Below are 26,072 nucleotides of genomic sequence, written 5' to 3'. Positions count from 1 at the left end.
AAGGCTCTGTGGGTGTGGGACCCTCCCATCCCGGCACGGGATATAATCTCCTGGTGTGCTGTTTGCTAAGACCATTGGAAAAATGCAGTATTAGGGTGGGAGTGTACCAATTTTCCAGGTACGGTCTATCACGGCTTCCCTTTGCCAGGAAAGGGAATTCCCTGACCCCTTGTGCTTCCCAGGTGAGGTCATGCCCCGCCCTGCTCTGTGGGCTGCACCCACTGTCTGAGAAGCCCCAGTGAGATGAACCTGGTACCTCAGTTGGAAATGCAGAAATCACCTGTCTTCTGCCTCACTCACATTGGGAGCTGCAGATAGGAGCTGTTCCTATTCGGCCATCTTGTGACCTCCCCCAAAACTTTAAATATTACATACATGGTGTTCAAAATGCTTTTACATGCATTTAATATATGGACAACTCTTTCGGGCATAAATTTTTATCAAATTACGACCGTGGAATGACAAGTTACAAATGTTAAGACAATGCTCAATTGCTTATACTAAACTTTCAATGAACAATATGTACAGTTTCTGTTAATGCCTTTATTTTCTATTATGTTTCTTCTGATTGCATACATTGAAATGCAATTTTACATTTATTGAAACTAATAATAAAAAATTTGGGCTTGTATTTTGCACATATTTTCCCCATTTTTCTACTAATTCATTTTTACTGTATTTTATAGAAGTATCTTTTACTGACAGATTGGAAAAACAACCCATTCTTCCCCACGGATAATCTGGGAAGCTGCTCTAAAAATCTTGAGGCAGACAATAAAAGCGTAGTAACAGTGAGGGCCCTGGAAAAGCTCCCGGGAAAGTAAAAACCCAAAGTTTCAGTAACTAAGATTTCTTTCCTGGTTAAATACACTCAACCTGTATTTGGGCTGAGTGTTGGCCGGGTACAAATGTAGACAAAGGTTCCCAGAGTGCCGCCGCAATCCTCTCCCACAACATGGCTCTGAGCTACTCATTTTGAGATTTGCCTTTAGAGAAGAGTGAAGGAGCGGGGGCGTGGCGAGCAGCGTGAGATCATCGGAAAGCGCCCCTCGGCGCGGGCACAGCCGGCGCGTCATTGTCGTCATCCTTGCCCGACCGCTTTCCGGGAGACTGTAGTCGAAGGCCCTGAGGTATTTTTCAAAGTTGTACTTTCAGTTTTTCTCCTGCTCCTGTTTAACTCCGCTTTTCCTCTCCTGGGATTTCTGCTCCTGTTTAACTCCGCTTTTCCTCTCCTGGGATTCGCCTGTAATCCTCTGCGCAGACTGAGAGAATTGGAGTTTGGCTGCATAGCCTTCCAGGAATGCAGTCTCTCACAGCTCTTCGTTGGGGCAGCATTGCTGCGGGTCCCCCACTTCCGCTTGTTTTGGGGCTGCTTGCAGGCTTTGGCTTACCCCGGCCCCTCACTTCTCTCTCTTGCTCCGGTCTTTCTCTTTTTCTTCGTTTGTTAACCACCCCCTTCTCAAATCTTGGAAGACGAAGAAATTAAAAACAACAATAACAAAAAAAACATGACTTCACAATTTTCAGCTGTCTTCAAATCTTGCTTAGGGAGGGAGGCTAAAGTGGGACGTCTAGGGGAGTAACTTTACTGTGTTAGCTCCGTTTATCATTCACATTCACAGACTGCCTGCCGCTGCAGTATTAGCCCGTCTGAGATAGTGGGCTAATTTCGACCTTTAGCTGAAATCTGTGGTGGGTAATCCAAGAGAGCAGTTTTTCTTAATGACCCGGGAAAGTTCAGTGTAACTAAAACTTATTTGAAAATAGCTTTAATGTCTTCATGTTTGCTGAATACAATTCAGTTTTGGCTTGATACAGACGTATTTGTCGCAATGAGATGTCTGCTATCCACTTATTAACCCACTGGGACTGTCTGATGGTAGACAGAACCAAGACCTAACCGTGATTTTTAAAAAAATTAAATTTAAAATTTTTGTGGTTACATAGTAGGTGTATATATTTATGGGGTACATGAGATGTTTTGATACAGGCATGCAATGTGTAATAATCACATGGAAAATGGGGTGTCCATCCTTTCAGGCACTTACCCTTTGTGTTACAAACAATCCAATTATACTTTTAGTTATTTAACCCTGTATTTTTGATTCAAAAATAACAGATTAGCCCTATCGAAGTACAGAGAAATGTTTGTGTTTAGTGGAAATGATAGAACTCATTGTTTTGTTGAAAGATAATAAGTGTGAATAATGGTTTTTCAAAATAAAACAAAATTCTCAGTCAAAAGATACTGCAGCTGCCTTCAGTTAGCTGTGTTGTATGTATCACAGTTCAGAAGTAATGCAATTTTTTTCTTAACTGCTTTTACCTTTTCAAATGGCTCTTCATATGTATTATCTCAGCTACTGTTTCCAAACAGTTGACCCTTTAAGCATAGCTCTACATAGTCCACAATGGATTAGAGTATTTGATAACTTTCACTTTTAGTAAAATACTATCTAATGTATTGAGTGCTGAGCCAGGCCCTGTTCTGATGGCTTTAATCTATATTATTTATTTAATCTATGCAGCAACACCATATACTGTTATTTTAGAAATGAGGTGATTGTAATAAGCCACTTCCATATGTTTTGGAAGGTAATTTTGCTGCTTGATCGCTGTAATTTTGGAAATGCTTTGAATTAAACATTGAATAGAAGTAAATTTAATGTAGTTATTCATCTCAATCTTGAGCAATATCCTCATAATTCATATACTCCTGTATTAGACTTCTGGATACATTTATTTTTAGATGTTAATATCTTTTTTAGAAAAGGAAGAAGTCTGTATGTACTCAGGAATTGTACTGTGAGACTGAAGGAGAGTCACAGACAATACTAACATGGAGTCACTGTTTGCCCAAGACAGCAATATTTATTGAAAACTTGTGTGTACATTTCATTGTTATTTTCTCCTGAGATAATGCAGTGCAAAAAAGCCATTCCAGTAATTCATTACGAGTGATAGAATTCTGGTGCAGCAACAGCAAGTGGCTCTCAAGTTCCAAAACACAATCATGTTGGATTTATTCTTGAGCTTAGTTCATAACTGTATAATTATTTGGTGTAGAGATGGGAAGAGCCCCAGAACGTACATGATCATATGTTTGTTTGGATCCATGTGGTGACTTTCTAGTATCTGTAAGCTCAAACTGTAATCTGATATTAAGAGTTTCCAAAATTAGGTCTTAGGGTACTTTGGTTGGTTTTAGTTAGTTAACAAATAGTTACTAAATACCTAATACATGACAAGACATTATGTTAGTGATGTGGAGTTCAAAATGTACCTCGACATGAATCTTACCTTGAGGAATAGCCCAGTGAGTAAATAACCAATGGAAAGGTAAGAGCAGAGGAGTGACATGATCTGACTTAGGTTTATTTTATTTTACTTTATGTTTTATTTTGTTTTACTTTACTTTATTGTCTGTTCTTTTGTTTTCTTTTGTTTTCTTTCCTGCCCTGCCCTGCCCTGCCCCGCCCCTCCCCGCCCCACCCCGCCCCACCCCACCTCACCTCACCTCACCTCACCTCACCTCACCTCACCCCACCCACCTCTTTTCTTTCAGAGTCTGGCTCTGTTGCCCGGGCTGGAGTGCAGTGGTGCAATCTCAGCTCACTGCAACCTCCGCCTCCTGGGTTCCAACGATTCTCCTGCCTCAGCCTCCTAAGTAGCTGGGATTATAGGCACGTGTCACCACGCCCGGCTAATTTTTTTGTATTTTTAGTGGAGATGGGGTTTCACCCTGTTGGCCAGGCTGGTCTTGAACACCTGACCTCAAGTGATCTGCCTGTCTTGGCCTCCCAAAGTGCTGGGATTACAGGCGTCAGCCACTGCGCCTGCCCTGACTTAGGTTTTAATAGAATCTTCTCTGGCTTCTGTGTTAAGAATAGTTTGTTGTGGGGTGGGGTAGGTGAAAACCAGGAGACTAATCTTGGAGGTGTTGTAGTTCAGATGAGATGATAACATCTTAATTGGAAAGAAGTGAAGATGGAGAAGCAGTTTGTATTTTCTAGGAAAAGCCAACAGAATTGCTTACAGATTGAAAGTGAATTGTAAGAATAAGGTTATTGTCAAAGTTTGGGGCTTGAGCAACTAGAAGAATGAAATTGCCATTAACTGAGAAGTAGAAAACTGTGGGAGGGGTAGGTTTGTGGGAAGATTCGGAGTTCAGTTAAGGAGGTGATAAGTTTGTGATGTCTGTTAGTCATCTAAGCGGAGATGTTGAGTAGGCAGTTAAGTATGTTCATTCTGGACTTCAGAGTGGTCATTGCTGGAAACAGACATTTGGGAGTTGTCAGTGAACAGATGGTATTTAAAGTTGTGAGACCGGAGACAGTCGTTAAAAGAGTAAATGTAGGCAGAAAAGAGAAGGGGCACAAGGCCTGAGTCCTTAGGCATTTTAACATTAACAAGTTAGGAAAATGAGGAATAACCACCAAATGAGACAGCCTGAGCAGCCAGTGAGGGACAAGGACAATTTTGAGTCTGGTGTTGTGGAATTTAGAGTAGAGTAATATGTTCAATTTTGTCAGGTGCAGCTGATGGATCGGGTGAAGTGAGGATTGACACCTTTGGATTTATCAAGAACTTGAGGAGTGTTATTGATAGATATGTGATTACGTTAAGTCAAGCATATAGTTGCACAGCAGTGTGATAACTGTATTACAGTTATATTCAGAGAAACTTGGGAGCAAAGAGGAAGAAGAGACTACCTTTGTTTGGGAGGTATGGACACCTTTATAGAGGAGGGAGCATTTGATGTGGGTTTTAAAGGATTGATAGGCCAAGAAAACGGAGACAGTTATGAAGAGGAGGTTGATATGATTTGGGTGTGTGTCTCCTCCAGATCTCTTGTTGAAATGTGGCTTCCAGTGTTGGAGGTAGGCCCGGTGGGAGATATTTGGGTCATGGAGGCAGACTGAATGTCTTGGTTTTGTCCTTGAGGTAATGAGTTGAGTTCTCACTCTGTTAGTTCACTCCTAGCGCTGGTTGTTTAAAAGAGCATGGAAGCTCCTCTTCTCTCTCTTGCCGCTTCTCCCGCCATGTCACATGTCTGCTCCCCCTTTATCTCACCAAAAGCAGATGCTGGCACCGTGCTTGTTGTGTAGCCTGCAGAACTGGGAGCCAAATCTAACCTCTTTTCTTTATTAAATTACCCAGCCTCAGGTATTCCTGCATAGCAATGCAAAACGGATGAACATGGGTATTCCAAGTAGAGGGAAAGGGCTATGATAGCACCTCAGTTCCCTTCCTTCATGGTCACATCTCCTAGTTAGCTGTTTTAAAGATGCTTTTGCCAGTCCTCTTTCCTCTGTGGCCATTTGCTAATGCCCCATGTTCAGTAGCTCCAGGCCTACTGAACATTGGTAAGGAAGTTGGAGATTCTAGTCATGTGGAGTAGTGACAGGAACAGAAGTTGAGTGTAACATTGCTCCAGGCCTACTGAACATTGCTAAAGAAATTGGAGATTCTGGTCACGCAGATTGGTGACAGGAACAGAAGTTGAGTGTGACGTTGGGGAATAGGGTAAAGATGGGAGTTAAGGCTGGAAGGGTTATGGGAATAGACTTTCAGGGAGGAACAAACCTTTTACATTGTATAAAAGATTTTGTCCAGAGAGCATCCTACACAAATCCACTGATGGGATGTGTGAGGGATGCTCCTCCTCCATTCGATTTGAGTTCCATTCTGCCGAGCTTTACCACTTACCAGTCCTGTGACCTGTTTCTGTTGTGCCATCTGTAAAGTGAAGCTAATTTTAGTGCCCAGTCGTAGAGTTGTGAGAACTCTCCTCGCCCGCACTACAGTTTTTGTCTGCTTAACTCGTCTCTGTCATCGAGTGCTTTCTTGAGGAAGCATTGTCTTCCCTCAGATTAAGTCATGTCCACTATCTCATAGCACAATTTATTTCTTCATATTACTGTTGTAATTTTATATTTCCGTGATTCTTTGATTAGTGTCTATCATCCACACTAAACAGTAAGTACAGAGCAGGCAAGTTTTTGCTTACTATTATCTTCCAAGCATCAGGGCTGCCTATCATAGAGGCTTAATTAAATATCTATTGAATAAGAGAGTCCTTAGTGACTGGCATGTGGTAAATGCTCAGTAAATATTAGTCATTTACATGACATTGTGCAGTAAGTGCTGAGGAGGTATCAGGGATAAATAAAGGAACTGTCAGGCAACTGACAGAGGACCTGTTGAGGTTGGATAGCATTAATTTATGTCTTTTGTGAATTTCGTTAGGAATGAATGATCAGTAGGCCTGGAGCTAGAACGTTTGGCTAGGGAGCAGGAAGAGAAGATGAGAACTTGCAAAAGCATCTTTAAACCAGTTGACTGGGATGTTTAGCCATGTAGCAAGCAGGCCAGAGGAGGCTTTTGTACCATGAGAATAGAGGAAAATAGCCACTTGGTGGCTAGACAATTTAGGGGTAGAAAAAACATTTATATGGTTCTTTGAATGTAATAGTGGTAAAGAATGTAGGTTTAATTGTTGCTGCTAAGTAGGGGGAAATGACATTTTTACCTGGTATGTTTGAGAATAAAGTAAATTTCAAAATTTGAGATGATTGAAGTTTTTATAAGCTTAAGTATTATGTTACATATTTTATTCTTTAAAAATTGTAATTCAGAGAGTGTAACAAAATGTACTTCCTCACTTTCTTGCGTTTTGTTTCCCAGAAGTGACCATAGTTAACAGCTTCTTTTGGATCCTTTAAGAAAACTTATATGCATATACCATACAAATATGCCTCCATACTCATATATCTTATTTTCTTCAAAATAAATAGGATGGCCTGGGTATGGTGGCTCACACCTCTAATCCCAGCACTGTGGGAGGCTGAGGCGGGCAGATCACCTGAGGTCAGGAGTTTGAGACCAGCCTGGCCAACGTGGTGAAACCTCATCTCTACTAAAAATACAAAAAAAAAAAAAAAAAAAAAAGTAGCCAGGCATGGTGGTGGATGCCTGAAATCCCATCTACCTGGGAGGCTGCGGCAGGAGAATCACTTGCACCCAGTAGGGGAGGTTGCAGTGAGTTGAGATCGCACCACTGAACTCCAGCCTGGGCAACAGAAACAAAACTTCATCTCAAATAAATAAATAAATAGGATGTATTATACATGCTGTTCTTCAACTTTTGGTCATTTAATATATCTTAGGAATCTTTCTAAGCTGTACCTCACTACTGCAGAGTATTTTAATAGGTGGGCATACCATAATTTATTTAACCAGGTTCTAATAATGGATGTGTGGGTTGTTCTGTTTTAAAGTTTACTGTTTTAAAGATCATTGCAGTGGAAGTCCTTAAACATTATCTTGCGTTAAAATATACTTTGAGAAGTAAAATTGCTAGGTCAAAGGAGGTGTACATAGGTGATTTTGAAGCATGGTGCAGATTGCCCCACAAAAATGCTAAACTAATTTATACCCTGACTAATAGTGAATGGGAGGCTGTTCTCAGCTCACCTTTGTCCATTTTAGTACTATTAATCTCTTTAATTTTTAAAATGGCATCATATTCTAGCAATTTATGTTTCCTTAATTATCAGTAAGGTTGAGTAGCTTTCTTTATGCTTATTGGTCATCTGGATTATTTGTGAACTGTTGATTTTCTTTGCCCATTTTTCTTTTCGATTGCGTGTACTTTTTTTTGTTGTTAAATTGATTCATAGAGGCTTAAAAAAATCTTTGTGTTGCATATGTCTTTTTTTAGTTTTTTATTTGGCATTACTCTTGGGTGTTTATTTATTTGTTTATTTTGCCTACATTTTTAAGGGCCAGGTAAAAATACAAGAAATTAGGATTTTTTTTTTTTTTAAAGAAGGGAATTTGCTGGGATCAGTGTCTCACACCTGTAATTGCAGCAGTTTGGGAGGCTGAGGTGGGCGGATCACAAGGTCAGGATTTCGAGACAGCCTGGCCAACATGGTGAAACCCTGTCTCTCCTAAAAAAGTACAAAAATTGGCTGGGCATGGTGGTGTGCACCTGTAATCCCAGCTACTCGGGAGACTGAGGCAGGAGAATTGCTTGAACTTGGGAGGCAGAGGTCGCAGTGAACTGAGATTGAGCCACTGCCTGGGCAAGAGAGCAAGACTCTACCTCAAAAAAAAAAAAAAAAAAATAAGGAATTTGTGATACTCTTGAAATAAATAGACACTTTAGAATGTAAGCCTTTTGTTGGAAGTGATATATGTTCAGCAACTATCACAGATGTAGTGAGCACCCAGTAACCTTCCTCTTCCTCACCCCAGTTATATCTGGAATTGAAATGAGATATAATGGAGCTGCTTAAATATTCTAGATGACACCTTCTCTTTAGTTATTCCCCTATATATGAACTAAGTTGTATTCTAAAAGCTAGTTTGTGAGTTAGCCATCTAATTTCACTATAGAAATAATGTACATAAGGTTCTTATCTTTTCTCTCAAAGTTGTAATAATTCGTGGAGGCCACTTTTTTTTTTTTTTTTTTTTTAAAGCAAATTCAAAATGTTACGTAATTTTACCCCTCTATACTTCAGTGTGCATCCTCAAAAGACGGGGAAATTTTCTTATATAACTGTATTGCTATTATCATAGATGACAGAATTATCAATAATTTGTTGGTGTCATCTAATACTTGGTCCATGTTCAGATTTCTTTCTCACAGAACTATCTTTTTACGCTTGGTTTATTTGAATCAAGATCCAAACAAGGTCTATGTATTTCATTTGGTTGTTATGTCTCTTAAATCTCTTCAATCTCTTCTTCCTCTTTCTTCCCCCATTTTTTTTTGCTTCATGCCATTGACTTGTTATAGAAACCTGATCAGTTGTCCTGTAGAGTACTGTATTTCTCACTCCATATTTGTTTGCTTTCTTGTGGTGTTAATTTGTTCCTCTATCCTTTATATTTCCTGTAAAATGGAAGTTAGCTCTGTAGGCTTAATTGTTCAGATTCAGCTTTTTTGGGAGTTGGGAATGCTTTGCAGATGGTGCTGTGTATGTTATATAGGCTCGCATCAGGAGGTTCATAATATGTGTGTTTCACCTACTTTTAGTGATCTATTGGTGGTCATTGCCTAAACTTATAATTTCATTAGGGGTTGCAAAGTCGTGATTCTTTTTTAAGTTGTCATTTCTTCTACATTTGTTAGCTAGAATTTGAAGTCTAGTTCTGTTACTTGGGAACCTGATAATCAAAATAACAAGCTTGTTGTGGAAAAGTATTGTCAGAGCAATAATATTTGTGATGCCAGGAATACATCTTAGTGTAATAGTCTTTTTTTTTTTTTTTTTTTTTTTTAAAGGGCTGCAGGCATTGCTCCGTTGCCCAGGCTGGAGTGCAGTAGTGTAATTATAGCTTACTGCAGCCTCAAACTCCTGGACTCAAGTGATTCTCTCACCTCAGCCTCCTGAGTAGCTAGGACTACAGGTGCATGCCATCATGCCCAGCTAATTAAAAATATTTTCTGTTTTAGAGATGGATCTGTCTGTGTTTCCCAGGTTGGTCTTGAACTCCTGGGCTCAAGTGATCCTCCTGTCAGTCTCCCAAAGTGTTGGAATTACAGGTGTGAGCCATGGTACCTGGCTGTGATTGTCTTTTTAATGTTTCAAGTTGGTTTGGCTGTAGCCCGCAGATACTCAGTCAAACATGAATGTAGGTGTTGCTGTGAAAGTATTTTGAAGCTATGATTAAAATCCATAATCTGTTAAGTAAGGGAGATTATTCTAAATAATCTGGGTGGGCCTGATTCAATGAGTTGAAAGGCTTTAGAAGCAGAGCCGAGGTTTCCCTGACCCAAAAGAAGAAATTCCACTTGTAGACAGCAGTTTCAGCTAGTAGCCAAGAGGTCCAGCATGAGTTCCTTCCTTGATAGCTTGCCGTATGTAAACCAGTTTCTTGCCATAACTCTGTTAATACGTATCTCCTACTGGTTCAGCTTCTCTAGTTGAAACCTGACTGGTGCAAAGGGTAACTCCTCTGATGCTCCTGTTCTCCAGCTAAATGGGGTGGGAAGTGGTAATAAGGGTCAGAGAACCTACGTTGTTTAGGGTAACTATATAATTTTTTGTTCAAACTGGGACAAGAAAGAAAGGAGCTGAGTTGATGGCAAGCTGGGACAAGTTGATGGCAAACTGGGACAAGAAAGAAAGGAGCTGAGTTGGTGGCAAGCTGAAACAACAGGCATAAGGTGGAACTGTCTTGGGCAAATTAAGAGATACAGTCACCTTGTGTGTCGGCCATTGGGGATACAACATGAACATGACACAGCCCCTCAAGGAACTTGTAGTCAAAAGGGAAGTCAAGTAAATAAAAATACATTAAGAGATAGTGTTTTAGGTGACATGACAGCTTTTAGTTGTTATATTTGTCCAGACAGAGAGCATAGAAGGAGAGCATGCAGAGAAGTCTTCATTGGCCAAACTGAAACCTATTTTTTACCTCCAAAGATAAGCAGGATTTGAACAAAGTGGAGTTGGAAGGGCGTTTCAGGCTTAGAGCGTCACACAGGTGAAAGTTGAGAGTGAGAGAGCATGGCACATTTGGAAAACTGCCATCATGGCCACAGCTCTAGGATTCAAAGAGGGGAGCCATGAAAGATGAGGTTAGGCAGACAAGCAAGGGCCACATCATAATGGGCCTTGCATCTATGCTGAGAGGTTTGGAACTATCTTCCATGTGTAGGGAACTGTTGCAGAATTTTAAACAGAGGAGTACCGTGACCAGACTGTTTAAAGCATATTTTGTAATATTCTAAAACTGGGAGTGGAGAAAAATTGATAATAGGGACACTACTCAAAGGGTGTTGAAATAATCTAGCCAGTGAGAATGGAGGAAAGCTTGTGGTGTGAGGAGATTAAGGAAGCCATATTGCCAGGACTGATTGGATTTGGGGTGCCTCCCAGGTGTCTGCCTGGATTGGCCACCCTGAAGTGGAGAATTGAAGAAAAGAGGTAGCTGATGACTTCAGTTCTGTATGTGATGCTATGCACTCTTCTTTTCTGCTATTGGTACTTTGGCTTCTGTATAACCAGTGAGAGGAGGGACTGAGTGGCAGTAACATCTGTTAGGGTTACTGGGCAGCATCCCCCCAACCCAGGTCCTTAGTCTCAGCCACACCCTACTGAGTGGTGAAGAGAAGCAAGTTTTCTCACGCCCTCTCCGTCTGTCTCTACCTCTGCAGCCAGTGTTTTAGAAGGAGTGTGTGGAAGGGCGAGGAGTACCTATAGAACCCGGGAGGAGGGTGAGGAGCAGAGCTGGGTGAGTTATTTTCTTCTTTGGAAATTTTAACATGTACAACCTTAGGCATGTTCTTTAACTTCATTGTGGCTCAGTTTCTTCATCTGTGAGGTTTGGATGAACAAGTGCATGTGGAATGCTTAGAATAGTGCCTGGCACATAATCAGTGCTATTCAGGTGTTTGCTGCTGATACCATAGAGTCATTGCTTGATCCTGGGGTCAGAGTAGCTAAGGGGACGGAGGGAAATTTCTGCGCTTTTTCTTTGGAAGGAATAAATATTCAGCAACTGCCTATATAAAATGTTAGTAGAAATCGCTTGAATTAGGAGGAATTTCTCATAATAGAAGAGCCTTTATTTTTTAGTCCCCCTTGCCTTTTCTAACAACAAATAACTGCTTGTTTATTGGGGCTTAGGGTCAGGGGATAATTGCAGGAAAAATCTCTACTATGTTCTTCTGAAGAAAGTAAATGTTTTCTAATAGGAAAATTTGATGAAAAAATTCACATTTAAATAAAGACCTTTTGTGTTTTTAAAAAATACATACAGTATTTGTTAAAAGCCAAAATACTTTATTGTGCCTTTATTTAAATGTTTTTTATTAAAAATTTAATATGTGCTTTTTGAAATAAAATATAAACAATGAAGAATGAAGAGTTAAAAAAATAAGTCTGCTTTGAACCTATTCCCTAATCCTTGTCTCTTTTCAGAGAAAATGTCTGTTTTTTGTATGCTCCTTCCAGACTTTTTTCTACATGTATGTATATAGCTTTTTTTTTTTAAAGCCAAATGGCATATATTAGGCACATTATGTGTTATATACAATGTTCTCTGTTCTCTTTTTCCTTCTTATTGTGTATCACTATATATAGATTTACTTCTTTATTTTTAGAAGACATGTAATATTCTCAAGGATGAATATGCTGTAATTCATTTAACTGTTTCCCTGTCGATGAATATCTAGATTATTTCCAATATTTTGTTATAGTTTATTTCAACAAATGTTCATTGACTGTCAGGCAGTGCTTGTGAACAAATCACAAAAATTCCTGCTCTCATGTAGTTGCCTTTTGGAGGTAGACTGGCAACAAATAAATACATGTTGGTTGATATAGAGGAATGTAAGGTGGGGAAGGAGATAGGGAGTGAGGGGGAGTGGTGTGCATTTTAAAATGGGGTGGTTAGGAGAGAGATACCAATAGATAACATCTGAGTGGAGATCTGGTGAAGGTAACATAATAAGCTCTGAAGGTGTTGGTAAGGGAGGAAGAGAGGAATAGAGTATTCTAGGAAGGAGAGAAGTCCAAAGGGAGGTAGGCATGTGCCTGTTGTCATGGGGGAAGAACAATGAGGCTATTGTGGCTGGAGTGAAATAAGCAAGGGAGAGTGGGAGATGAAGTCACAGAAGGTGATGGGGAGTCAGGGCAAATTGTGTTGAGCTTTTTGAACCCACTGTAAGGATTTTTAAAAGATAAATATTTATTTATTTATTTTTTTTGATTTAAAAAATAGAGTTGGGGTCTCGCTGTGTTGCCCAGGTTGGTCTCGAACTCCTGGGCTTAAGCTATCCTCCTGCCTTGGCCTCCCAAAGTGCTGGGTTTACAGGCATGAGCCACCTTGCCAGGCCCACTGTAAGGATTTTTGTCTTATTTCGAATGAGGTGACAAACCTTTGGAAGTTTCTGAGCAGAAGCATGGCATAGTCTGATTTACATTTTGAATGATCTCTCTATATTCTTGATAATAGACTTTTGCCAGAAGCAAGAAAGCTATTTAGGAGGGCATTCAGGCATGGTTTGATGGTGGTTTGGACCAGGATAGTAGCAGTAGAGGTGGTAGGACATGGTTAGATTCTGGGTGTGTATTAAAGGTGAAGTGAGAGAGAGTAGTCAAGGATCACTCTGAAATTTTGGGACTGAACAATTGGAAAGTTGGAGTTGCCATGAAATGAAATGATGAAAACTGCAGTAGGCAAGGTTAGGAATCTGGCTTTGGGCAGGTTCCATTCGAGAATTTATTAGACATCCTACCAGAGATACTCAGTATCTCTGTATGAATTTCATATTTACATTTCCAGCTGAGTATCTCTGCAGCTGGAAATGTAAATATGAATTTCAATGGAGAGGTCAGGGTTGGAGAAACAAATGTTGGAGTCTTCAGTTTACTAAAGCAATTTAAAACCCTCAGCTCACCTAGGAGTGAATTAGAGAAGAAAGTCAGGAACAGCCTCTGGGCACTTCAAGCTTGGTTAAGGGGCTGAGAATGTGAGAAGGCTGCATCTAAGAGACCAAGAAAGGAGCCAGTGAGATAGAAAGGAAACCAAGAAAACCAAGAGAAGGGAGTCAACAGTGTCATTCAAGGAGAACTGAGAATTGACCATTGAATTTAACCATGTGGCAGTGTGGGTGACCTTGCTAAGTATAATTTTGAGAGAAAAGTAAGGTCGTATGTTTGTAAGAGGTTTGAGAAAGGATGGAAGGAGAGGAATTAGAGACTTAGTATAAGCACCTCGAAGTCAAGATCTTTTTTTTTTTTTTTTTTGGTTTCTTTCTTAGATGGAGAAATAAAACATTTAAACTTACGGGTAATAGTCCAGCAAAGGGACAATTTGATACAAGACAAACTGGAGGAAGTTCAGAGACAAGCTTAAGGAGGACATTTTAATTTATATGCATGTGTGCAAGGATTTTTATAGGCTAGATTCTTAAAAGGATTTCCTGAGTCAAAGGGTATGTGCATTTTAAAAACCTGTACCAATTTATATTCCACTTTCAGTGTATAACCTTTCTAACACTGAACATTCTTAATCTTTAAAATTATTGCCAATCTGATAGGTGATGATATCTTCATTATTTTAATTTGTTTTATTGCTTTCTAGGAACTGTTTATTTAGTCTAATTCTTTGTGATATTTTGTCAGATACTTTCTCTTAGCTGTCTCTTGCCTTTTAACTTTGCTTATGGTATCCTTTTACCATGTACGACTTTTCAAAAAAGTTTTTATGTAGTTAAGTTTGTCAGCCATTTCCTTTTATAGCATTTGGGTTTCTTTTAGATATAAATACTTGATATAATCTAATATGTTTATACATTTACATTTTTAATTCATTTGGAGTTTATTTTTGTGTATGTTAAGAAAAAAGTTTTCCATCTTTCTCTATATTCTTAAACAGCTAAATACCGTAGGAGTTAACTGTTTCTTGAAGGTTTGAAAGAAATTACCTATAAAATCTTCTAGGACTAGAGCCTCTTTGGAGGGTAGGTCTTTGACTACTGTGTAATTCTTTTTCTGTGGTTAATGATCTGTATGGTTTTTATGTACTTCTTTTTAGTTTTGGTAATTGATATCTTCCCAAGAACGTCATTCTTTTCATTTACATTTTCAAATTTATTGGTTCAAAATTCTACATAAAGTGAGGAAATACCAAGTCTTCTTTACAGTATATCCCTATACTTACACCTTTATCTAGGCAATAAATGCTGGAGCTGTCCTTTCACAGATCTGGAGATTAGGTTAGCTATTTTCAGCCCTTAATGGCTCTGTTCTTGGGGATATTTCTAAATTCTCATTCTCTTTTGTTTGTAAGGTTTCTTGGCTTTGTTGTTTCCTGTTTCCAGTCTGCTCTCATTTGCTCTTTTTTTTTTGTTTGAGAGACAGTGTAACTCTGTTGCCCAGGCTGGAGTGTAGTGGCACAGTCTTGGCTCACTGCAACCTCCGCCTCCCAGGTTCAAGCAATTCTCCTGCCTCAAACTCCCAAGTACCTGGGGGTACAGGCATGCGCCACCATGCCTGGCTAATTTTTGTATTTTTAGTAGAGATGGGATTTCACCATGTTGGCCAGGCTGGTCTCGAACTCCTGACCTCAGGTGATCTGCCCGCCTCAGCCTCCCAAAGTGCTGGGATTACAGCGTGAGCCACCATGTCCAGCCCAGTAAACTCTTTAGCTTACACAGTTTCTACTGTTAAAGTCTGCTGGTAGATCTGTGCTTGGTTTCCAGCATTTTTATTTTCATGTTTTTATATTTCTTCTGTCATATTGTAGGGATTTGGGGAGGGATGAGAGGCAAATGCATATTTTCAGTTAACCTTTTGAAATTGGAAATCAGTTCTTTTCTGTGTAGTTTTCTCATTGCCTTGTTTAATTGCTGGTTGCACAATAGTTGGATAGTAACTTCACAACTCAAGTAGTAATAGATAGACTTCACTTTATTTTTTTAATGAAACCAGATGTCTTAGTGGAATATACTCATTCAGAAGAAATGTTGATATGTTGTCACTAAATATTCAAATAGTACTTTTCAAACTTAAAAGTAATCGTAACATTTAGAACTGTAAGGGACTTTACAAATCATTAGACCAACTGCCTTATTTTATGGATGAGGAATTTGAGGCCGAGAGAGATTCAATGATTTATCTCGGGTGACAAAGTCGGTGATCAAGACTGAAAGCCCGAGTCTCTTTACTTCCATTCTGCTATGCTATTTGCTGTCATACACATTCATGCTGTTCTCCTTACCTATGTGATAAAGAGGTATTTCTGTTAATACGATTTTTTTTTATTCTAAAGATATTACCTATGGCTTAGAATTGCTTCTAAAATTTGGACTTAGATACTTTAATAATACATTGATATAGGTGAATTTTTTAAAGTATGGGCTGTCAGAGTATGCACTAGCACAAATGAAAACCATATTGTTTATTTGCCCCAAGTTTCCTCTTTTCTGCTTATGGGCTTTATATGATTTATGGACTCTTTGGATTTCTTATTAATATTTTAAAGAAGCTTAAGGAATATAAATATAAATATATATAGGCTTGAAAAATGATTTCTGTGATACATATTTTAGACCTAATATTTTTACTTTTTTTGTTTAATATAACATGCTCTCAGATCGACACCTATATTTAGAAGGACTGAAATACATATTTTTCTTAAAAAAGTGCTTTGCTTACCATTTCTTCAGCAATCATTAGGAGATCTATTTATCAAACTTTAATTGCTTTGCTAATTCAACAGTTTTTAAAATGTAGGATTTTGATTATTGCTATCTCATGTTTGGTAATCATGTCTTTAGTTCTTTAAAAGTTCTTTAAAAATACAAAAAAATTAGCTGGGCATGGTGGCAATGGGCCTGTAGTCCAGCAACCTGGGAGGCTGAGGTAGGGGGATCCCTTGGGCCCAGCAGGCGGAAGTTGCAGTGAGTGGTGATTGCATTATCCTGGGCGACAGAGAGAGACCCCATCTCAAAACAAAACAAAACAAAAATGTTGAGAGTTTGGTGTGCATAGCATTAGTGGGCTTCGGTTGGTTCTTCTTCCATAGCCCCCCAGGAAACTTAAGAAGGGGACAAATTGGAATGTATTTAATCTAGAATTAAATTCTAAAAAGATTTGTTTATCTTCAGGTTTTAACTCTTGGTGTCTTTGAAATACACGATATGACCTATTGATTTTTTTTTTTTTGTAAACTAAAGAACAAGCTCTGTCTCTAATACGAATTCAAAGAATTTAATTTTTTCTAGTCCGCCATAATGGCAGGTGAAGAAATTAATGAAGACTATCCAGTAGAAATTCATGAGTATTTGTCAGCGTTTGAGAATTCCATTGGTGCTGTGGATGAGATGCTGAAGACCATGATGTCTGTTTCTAGAAATGAGTTGTTGCAGAAGGTATTTTAAAAATGTAATTTCCTAAAAATGAATTTCATAAAACAGAGTGTTATTTTATGAAACATGTGGAAGAAGAAACAGATTAATGACCTATGCCCCTTTTCCCCTTTATTTCAATTTTATTAGTGTTTGGGTATTTTTAGGGGGGAAACAAAACACAACTCCAGCCTTAGGAAATAACCTCCTAACTGTGTTTTTAACTTGGTTTTGGAAAAAAAAGGAGCACTCACAGTATTCTTTTTGACAGACTCTATCTTTGACCTTTTAAGTATTACAATGATGTGATCAGGGTTTCTGGAAACCCTATAGGACAAAAACAGTAAATTGACTTTGACAGTCTAAAACAAATCTCATTATGTTTCTTCTGTCTTTGGTATTGCCTAAGCATCTTAGCCTGCTTCTTATACATAAATGCATCATGTACAATGTTTATATTGATAAATTACTTTTGACATACAAAACCCAGATCGTAACTCTCGAAATTAAAATAATTCAAAAGAATTTTTCTTGGGTTGTATACTTTCCTTGTCTAACTAAAGATGATACCCTAAGGTGAAAATTTGTGGACAAAAGTCACTCATTAAGAAAACTTCTTTTTACAAATTATTTTCAGATCATTTGGTTATTGGATTATATGAAGTGAAAAAAATTCTTTGATACGTTGTACTTGGTAAAAGTTTAAAATGTTATCAGATGGTGTTCCAAGTTTGTGTATTTTTTTTCTGTCTCACTCTCTCTTTCCCTTTCTCTCTTTTTCTTTTTTAATAGTTGGACCCACTTGAACAAGCAAAAGTGGATTTGGTTTCTGCATACACATTAAATTCAATGTTTTGGGGTATGTGTGTTACTTTGGAATTCATTAGAAAGCAAATTACTTATTGTGTGAAAGATGATTTATTTTTAAAATGCTAACAATTTACATACAATTATACTTCATAACAATTTTAATAGATATTTATTTTTAAATCTGGATGCCAGTGAGCCACACATGGATTTAGTATTACATGGAGATTGAATAATTTAAAGTTTAATTGTTTGTAGGACTCCTTTTTTGTGAACAACTAGTTTCTTTAATTGGAATGTTTTAAATTAATACATTCACCATTTTATTCCATGAAATTTTTCTATTTTAGTTTATTTGGCAACTCAAGGAGTTAATCCTAAGGAACATCCAGTAAAACAGGAATTGGTAAGATTTTATTTCTTTTTATTTTATGTGTTTGCTGTTGTATTTCTGAAGTTTGTCACACTACCTTTGTCACACAAATTAGGGAGAACAGAATTCGAGTTGAAATTATGAAAGTGAGCCAGACCTTACTATCTTTTGAGTTTTTTTTTCTCTTACCTTTTTCAGATAATTGGTATTCCATATATATAAATCTCAGAATGGGAAAATGTTATGATTCTAGTAATTATTTATAACTTACATATTATTTTTCGTATAAATTCTTGAAATCCTGTTTATCTCTAGAACTACTTTTTAAAAAAGAAAAAAACTTCTATACAGTTCTTAAAAGTATATTCTAGTTGATTTACTAGCAAAGACGGGAAAGTTTCTCCCCCCACCTTTTCAATTCCTCCATTAATTCATTTTCTCAGCAGTAAAGAATCCAGTTCAGCAACAAAGCTAAAAGCTTTTTTGGCACCAGCTGTATGTGTACTGTCCAGTAATTCTGCATTAGACATATTTACAACCTGTAATAAATCTTCTAGGTTTGTCTTTGTATTCCATTTAGATGTATAAGTACAGTATATAAGGTCTGGTATCTTGGAGTTTTTGCTGACTTCAAAAATTAAATCAAATCATTCAATTTGAAGAGAAAAATTAGAAATCAAACTTACGGTTACCTTCTTGACTTGGTTTTATGAATAAGAATATTAATAAATTGATTCTTTGTGTTTATAAAATATAAGGCAGATATAGATATGAAATACACTTGACATTGTATTCTTGTTCTCAAGTCTTAGGGTAATTGATATGTATGTTATTTACAACTTAGTAAAGCACTTGGTCATTTATTTTTTAAAAATGAGTAAGCCAGATCTGTTGTGTTCAGTTTTTCAACATGTAGTCTAAGACATTTCCTTCTTTTAAAGTTTTTACAGGGGGGAAATAAATTTATTTTTAAATAAAACAATTGTGAAAAAATATTTAAAGCAAAAGTGTAAAGCAATATGATATACAGATCTGAAAATAATGGCTTGTATCATCTGTTTTCAACTTCATAATATGGACTTTACATGCAGTTTCTCTTTTTTCCCATTAATATGAAGTTATTTGGAGTACTTGATACTGTCTTTGTGAAAGGACAAGGTCATTTGTTTTCTTTCTACCTCAGAATCTACTTTACAAAGTAGTACGTTAATATTCTAGATAAGGGTTGGTGAATAAAAAGCATGCATAAACCTGTTCCCCTTTTCTGACCTTTTGTAGATGATACTAATTGATCACAGACTTAGTGTGTGATAGGAAACTTATTTGCCGTATATATCACAAATGGGAAAAGTCAGTTTACTCATTCAACAAATATTTGAGGGCTTACTGGGAGGTAGGCATTATTTCCAAGTGAGATGATTCCTCTGTGAATAATGCTGATCCCTGCCCTTGTGGCAGACACCAGACTGTATCTAATGGAGAAAAACAATAAACATAATAAACAAATAAGAAATATATATGAATATGTAGTATGTTGGAAAGTTATGGGAACAAAGAAAAAGAGTAGGGTAAGGGGGACTGGAGTGCTTTAATAGGACTGCAGTTTTAAAGGCCTCAATGACAAGGTTAACATTTGAGTAGAGTAGAAGGAAGAGAGGGAGTGACTGTGTGGGTAATTGAGCAAATATCCTTCTAGGCAGAGGAATAAGCAGGGCAAAGACCCCAAGGCAGGGTTGATGTGTGTGTGCTGCAGCTAGTATCTACCATTGTAAGCACCGTGCCTTTATTCAGACAGAAATGTGGTGTCACTAGAGAGTGTGGAGCAGAGTTGCCAGTCTTTCACAATGAAAACATTATAAGATTCTGCATTTTTCTGTATATGTTTATGTAACTGTTGATTATTTTAATGATGCTTGTTTTTAAGCAGTGATCAGTTTTTTACTTTGCTATTTTATGGCTCTCCTCAATTTTATTTCTCCATTTGAAGAATAAGAGCCATTTATGCTGATTAATGGTCTCCGAAGATTCAGTGGAACAGCAACAGATTATGTTTCTCATCTTGTAAAGTCTGATTAGAACTGTGTATTTTAGTAGAAAATTTCGTGTATTTACCATCAAAATTATAAAATTGAATAATTTGTATTTTCATTCTTCCTAATTGTTACACTAGATGGTAGCATGAAAAGATAGTTAAGTACTACCTCATGTATTTCCTGTTTAGAAAAATTTCAGGATAATTTAGTTTGTATTTTGCAAGTATATGAAAGCTCCGGTTTTTTACTTTAGATTCAAAACAGTTAATATATAGAGTTGTGTTAATGGTGATTTTAAAAAATGTATAACCACCTAGAAGCTTTCAATTCAATGTTTATTTGTGGAGTAATGTCTTAGTGTGATTCTTCCTCTTTGGAAACAGAAAACTTCTGAAATGACTTTTTAACATCTGTCTTTCCCCATCCTCCAACTGTGAACTCCAGGCAAGCAGGGAGCATATTTATCCTATTCATTTGCATTTCCTAGCACCATGCACTGTAATAGGCAATAAATACATATATGTTGAATTTAACCGAAGTGTACAGCATAATAAAATCTAGTGGTGGCGAATAGCTTAGTAAATCTATTGCCTTTCTTTTTTATCTTTAAGGAAAGAATCAGAGTATATATGAACAGAGTCAAGGAAATAACAGACAAGAAAAAGGCTGGCAAGCTGGACAGAGGTGCAGCTTCAAGATTTGTAAAAAATGCCCTCTGGGAACCAAAACCAAGAAATACATCAAAAGTTGCCAATAAAGGAAAAAATAAAAGTTAACTTTTTGGTTTTGATGTACACATATTCAAAAAGTACATCTTTTTTTTTTCCCCTCCACAAAATAATTCTGTGGCAGGACAAGGTTTAAATGTATTTCTTATTGAATTAATATGTAAATTTACAGTAAATATGTAAAGCTAAATACTTGCCTTTCCAAAGATTGTTATCTTTATTGATTTGCACTGAGGATTTTAACATTGTGATATATTATATATTTATAATTTACCATCTCTTTTGATGAGACTCTTATTTCTTTATATAGGTCAATCTTGCAAGTACCATTTTATAAGCAGCTGTGAAATTTAAGTGAAATGTTCTTTGTAAACATTTGTACTATTTTAAATGAATAATGACCTTATGATGTATGCTATCTGTAGGCCGAAATTATAGGTACATCTGTTTTCACTATATGACATTAAGAAAACGTGAAATGACTTAAATGTTCATTTTTTTCTGTAGTTATTTTATCATGTTTTCATGATTTTAGGAATTACTGCTTTGTTGATATTCAAAGTGTGAAACTAAAACTTTATGGTTGTACTTTAATTCTTGGCATGTTGCCTCTATGTCCCATTTAAAATAAAATACATTCTCATTAACTTTAGATGGGAAATAAGGTTGTATGTTGAGGGATGAATTTTGGCATGATGACCATACTCTCAATAAAGGCTGAAAATGTTGTATAACTGACCTGTGTATTTTTATCTTTTGAGTAAATTTGCCTTCCAAATTAGGAAGATAGGTTTTAGAAGTCACCACAAATAGAGAAATTCATGAGTTTTTGTTCCTGATGCATGGTGTCCACAGTTCTTTTTCATGTCATTTTTTTCAGATTTTTTTATTTCATGTTTTTGAGGCTGTATCAAGTACATACAAGTGTTTTGGAACAACGTCTTGTGTTACATAATGCCACTTAAGCAGACGAGAAGTCCAAAGGAGATTACATCGTGTTTATATTGTGGTTTATTTTTCTGGAGTATTAGTTACAGAGAGTACTACATAGTAAAGCTTTTTTTAAATGTCTAAGTGCATGAATTTTAATTACATGCCCTTAATGCTTTCAGTGTTTGAATCCATATCATTATGTGTAGGAATGCCAAGTATAGTAAAGTACTTTAATTTTTGAAAAAGGAGTTGTTAAAATTTTCTGTGTGATTAATTCTCCATAAGTAACTTTGAATAAATGGATTCCTTGATTTATGATAGCAGATATTGGAAATGGTCTTAAAATGTAATGGATTTTGTAAAGCATGTTGAACTCTTTCTATGACACATGAAGAGGAAGTCACTGATAGACGCAGAAAGTCTTTTCTAGCTCTGATGTCAGTTTTTGAAGTGGAAGAACATTAATGAACATTTATAGTTATTTTACTCCTTTTTTTGCCTTTGTCTCCAAATTTCTAGCTATTTTAAAAAATAACTTCTACATGAGAAATGTGTTACTGTTAAGATCAAGTGTAGTGTACATGTCTTTGTGTTATTGCAAAGAAATGTATTTGGATTTCTGTATATTTTCTAATTTTGTAAAAGAAAAACAGCTTAAATGAAAAATGTTATACAATTGCAGAAAATTGTTACTGGTTTTAGCTGAGTTATTGGTTTATGAAAGTCCAACTCTACATTCTATTAAATTGTGTATTCTTAAGTGAGCAATTCTTTCATTATTAGTAGAAATGAAAGTTTGAGTATATTCCATTTTATTATGTATAATTTTAAATACTTAGTACATAATAAGGAGCTGAATGGCTGTAGTGCATTGGGTTGCTTATTTGCTTGTTTGTTCATTCTTTTGACAAGTATACTTAATGACATTTATATCGCCAGATACAGTGCTACTTAATGACATTTATATTGCCGGATACAGTGCTAGGTACAAGGTTCCAAAGACGATAACTACAAGCTTTATCCTGTTTTTATAAGGTGTTAAGAAAAAAATAGTCTTTTTATTCAATTCAGTTTTTCAGAGTTATGGAAAATTTTATGACAAATTGTGCTCATTAACCTTATTCAGAACCATAAAGGATGATGTGTGTGGTTGATCTATTTGACTATGGTGCAGTTATTGTTAACAGTTTGTTCCACATGATAGTCTGCTCTAAGTTTAGGTGTTAATTACATCTTTTATTAATCTCTTTGGGAATTAACAAGTTGGAGAAGTGGCATCTATAGATATTTTTAAGATTAGAATTATAGTCTATTAATCTTGTACTAAATAATGAGATCTTGCATTTTAAGATTATTTTAAGTACAATTTTTTTCTTGTTCATAGTTGTAAGGTGGGAAATCCTTTTAGTAAAACAGAGTATGTTAAGTGAAAAATTGAAGCTTGAATTATGTTACATTCCTGGAATTAGGAGGTTATGTCAGGTTGATTAGTTTTTAAGACGCCCTGTAGATTAAAGAATCCTTCTACTTAGTGATTAGAAATGGAGTGGCATTATTTCTAAATAAGGTATTTAAAATTGACCAGAAGTGTAGGAAAGACTTCAAAAATGGACAGTGTATTGAATGTAAATACTTTTTTCTTAAGTAGGTCACTGGAGAAAAAGATAGGAATTTAGGAATCACTCAGTTTATCATACAGTAAAATTATAATTTTATTCAATAACCAGAAATTCTGGCTTTGCAAAGTGACATTAACTGAGAAAGATGTGAACAGTGACTCTGAGCCTCATGTAATAGTTAAATTTGGTATATAAAGGGAAGAAAAAGCACTGACATCTCATTTTCTCCCTTCATAGCATAGTTAGAAAACCTGCTCAGATAAATTCAGTGACTCTTTTCCTGAATGATCTTGGTAGCAACCTATTTTATATCAATGTGATGTGAATATAATTTACAAATATAAACATTTATCTTTCCCTATATTCTGATCTAAAACTCTCCAGTTTTGGAAATACAAGCCATATTTTGTTTATTTTATATGTTAGCATTTTATGGTTGTCATTAACAATTATGTTGGCGGAAAGTATACAGAATTTTATGATGGAATTCTGTAGATACGTTTCATTTGAATAATTTGCTATTATATTACCTGTTAGCGGGATTTCAAGAAAATGGTTTGAATGTTTTTTGGTTTACAGGTTGATTTTCCTATCAAAGTGGGGGTACAGCCATAGACTGCTCTTTGGAATAGCCACCCTCTGACTTGATGTGCCTTTTTAAAGTGCTTATTTATGGCATAACTTTTTATTATTCCCTCAAGAAGTCTGAGATTATGGCGTAATTTTTAACACAACCAGAAAGATTAGTAAAGTGTTCAGAAAAGAGAGCTATAGTGATAGCTATTGGCAATTGAGGTTTAATTTTTAACTTCATATCTCCCTACTCCCTGCCCAGCTAGAAACCTAAAGCAACCAGCTCTGTGTTAGTAATCTGTTCTTAAAAGGTTGAAACGAGATGCTAGTTTTTACTCCCCCTCCCCACAATAAGCCTTGAAGTTTAGCAAATTTATCATAGCAGAATAACTGCATGCAAGATGTCAATTTTGTAAAGTGATACATTTCAGACAGTATACAAAATTTGATGGTGGGAAAAATAAGCTTTTATAAATGAAACATTTAAGAGACTCTTTTTTATTATTTGCTTTTCAGTTTAGTGTTGCCTTTAGGGTGTACCATTTCAGTTTGGCAGCTGCAATAAATGACAAGAAAATTGAAGATGATAATTCAGCATTTCAAGATGTTTCTGCTGAAATGAATGTAGACCTATCCAGAGCTTGAATTTCAAGTTTATTGTAATACAATATTTTAAAGCCAAGTACCCAGGCAATTCATAGTGATATGATTTGAATGAGATTATTAGGAGGAATAGGAAAGAATGCCTTCAATTTCTTGTTATGTAGGTATTATCTATTGAGATGCTATGTTGAAAAATGTTACTGTAGAAAGAATAGAAGCTTGTTATACCCAATTTGCTATAGAGTACAATTTGTCTTGGACCTTATTCAAAAAACTTTAGTTATTAAAATAGCAAAATTATAACAAGGAATCACCTCTGATTTAGTGTTAGAGCAGTGGATTGCCTATAGACCATGTTCTAATGTGTGTCTGGTATTTTTTTCATTTGGTGGCCTTTAATTTCACTAATAATTCAATCCTTGACTTATTTAAACAGAAATAATTTGCATTCCCTAGTTTTGATACTTTATTGTTTTTCCCTTAAGAGATAATTATTTAAAAGTTGCTGGATTTTGTGGGTTTTGACATTTGTGACTTTTAACACTTGTGATTTTTACTATTTGTGAGTGACTTTTAGAGGTCCATGGAGTATACAGTTATTTTGTAATTTTGCCAAGACACAATCTTAATTCCTGCCAAATTCCATGCAGGAAGGCATTAGGCAGCTAATGATTTAGCTTGGCTAACCTCTTAGCATCCACAGTTGTTTTTTCCCTGATTCACTTATTCACTCATTCATTCAACAAATATTTATTGAACTCCTCCTGTGTACCACGTTCTGTTTTAGGTATAGGAGATTTCAGCAGTTATCCAAACATGGCTGAAGTGGTTGGGAGTTGTCAAACTTTTTATCATGTGATAAATGGCTTCTATGGCTTGAATTGTGTTCCCCTAAAATTCATACATGGAAGTCCTAAGCCTCAATACCTCGTAATGTATCCTTATTTAGAAATAGGGCCATAGTAGATGTTATTAGTAAAGATGAGGTCATTAGGGTGGATCTTAATCCAATATGCCTTTATAAAACTGGGAAATTAGGACACAAATAACATGCACACAGGGAGAACTCCCTGTGAAGGTTAAGGCAGAGGTTGGGATTATGCTTCTGTAAGCCAAGGAACACCAGAGATTGCCAGCAATTACCAGAAGCTAGGTGAGAGGCCTGGAGCAGATTCTCATAACCCTGAGACGGAACCAACTTTGCTGATCCTGTGACTTTGGACTGCTAGCCTTCAGAACTGCCAGACAGCACATTTCTGTTGTGTAAGCCACCCACTTACTGATACTTTGTTATGGCAGCCCTAGGAAACACACAATGGCCATTAGATGAGTTGACACTATTGAGAAGATTAATAACTTGGGTGTGAAAATACGTGTAAAAATCTTTGGCACAAGATGAAAGTGTAATTCTGAAGAAAACCAGGAACCTGGGTAAAGTTATTGAAGAATACTTTTGCATTTGGGCAAAGATCTTAGAACTTACACCTTGAAATGTCATGGGTCTGTTATACTCTTTCTGAAGCCAAA

General features: G+C 36.5%; 1 protein-coding gene across 2 annotated transcripts; it reads left to right on the top strand.

Moving 5' to 3' along the window:
* The first annotated feature begins 1,049 nt into the window (after window positions 1–1,049).
* C1D (C1D nuclear receptor corepressor) lies at window positions 1,050–21,555 on the top strand. Of its 2 annotated transcripts, XM_007970413.3 has the most exons (6): window positions 1,072–1,130; window positions 11,177–11,253; window positions 16,754–16,900; window positions 17,669–17,735; window positions 18,034–18,089; window positions 20,701–21,555. In XM_007970413.3, the coding sequence occupies exons 3-6, from the start codon at window positions 16,763–16,765 to the stop codon at window positions 20,863–20,865; spliced, it is 426 nt and encodes a 141-aa protein (XP_007968604.3). In that variant the 5' UTR covers window positions 1,072–1,130; window positions 11,177–11,253; window positions 16,754–16,762; the 3' UTR covers window positions 20,866–21,555. The 2 variants fall into 2 exon arrangements, with proteins under 2 accessions (XP_007968605.3, XP_007968604.3); XM_007970414.3 differs by lacking the exon at window positions 11,177–11,253 and having other exon boundaries at window positions 1,050–1,130.
* Window positions 21,556–26,072: the final 4,517 nt, after the last annotated feature.

Source organism: Chlorocebus sabaeus, chromosome 14 (assembly GCF_047675955.1).
Source record: "Chlorocebus sabaeus isolate Y175 chromosome 14, mChlSab1.0.hap1, whole genome shotgun sequence".
In the NCBI taxonomy this organism is placed as follows: Eukaryota; Metazoa; Chordata; class Mammalia; order Primates; family Cercopithecidae; genus Chlorocebus; species Chlorocebus sabaeus.
This window is presented reverse-complemented; position numbering and strand designations above follow the sequence as displayed.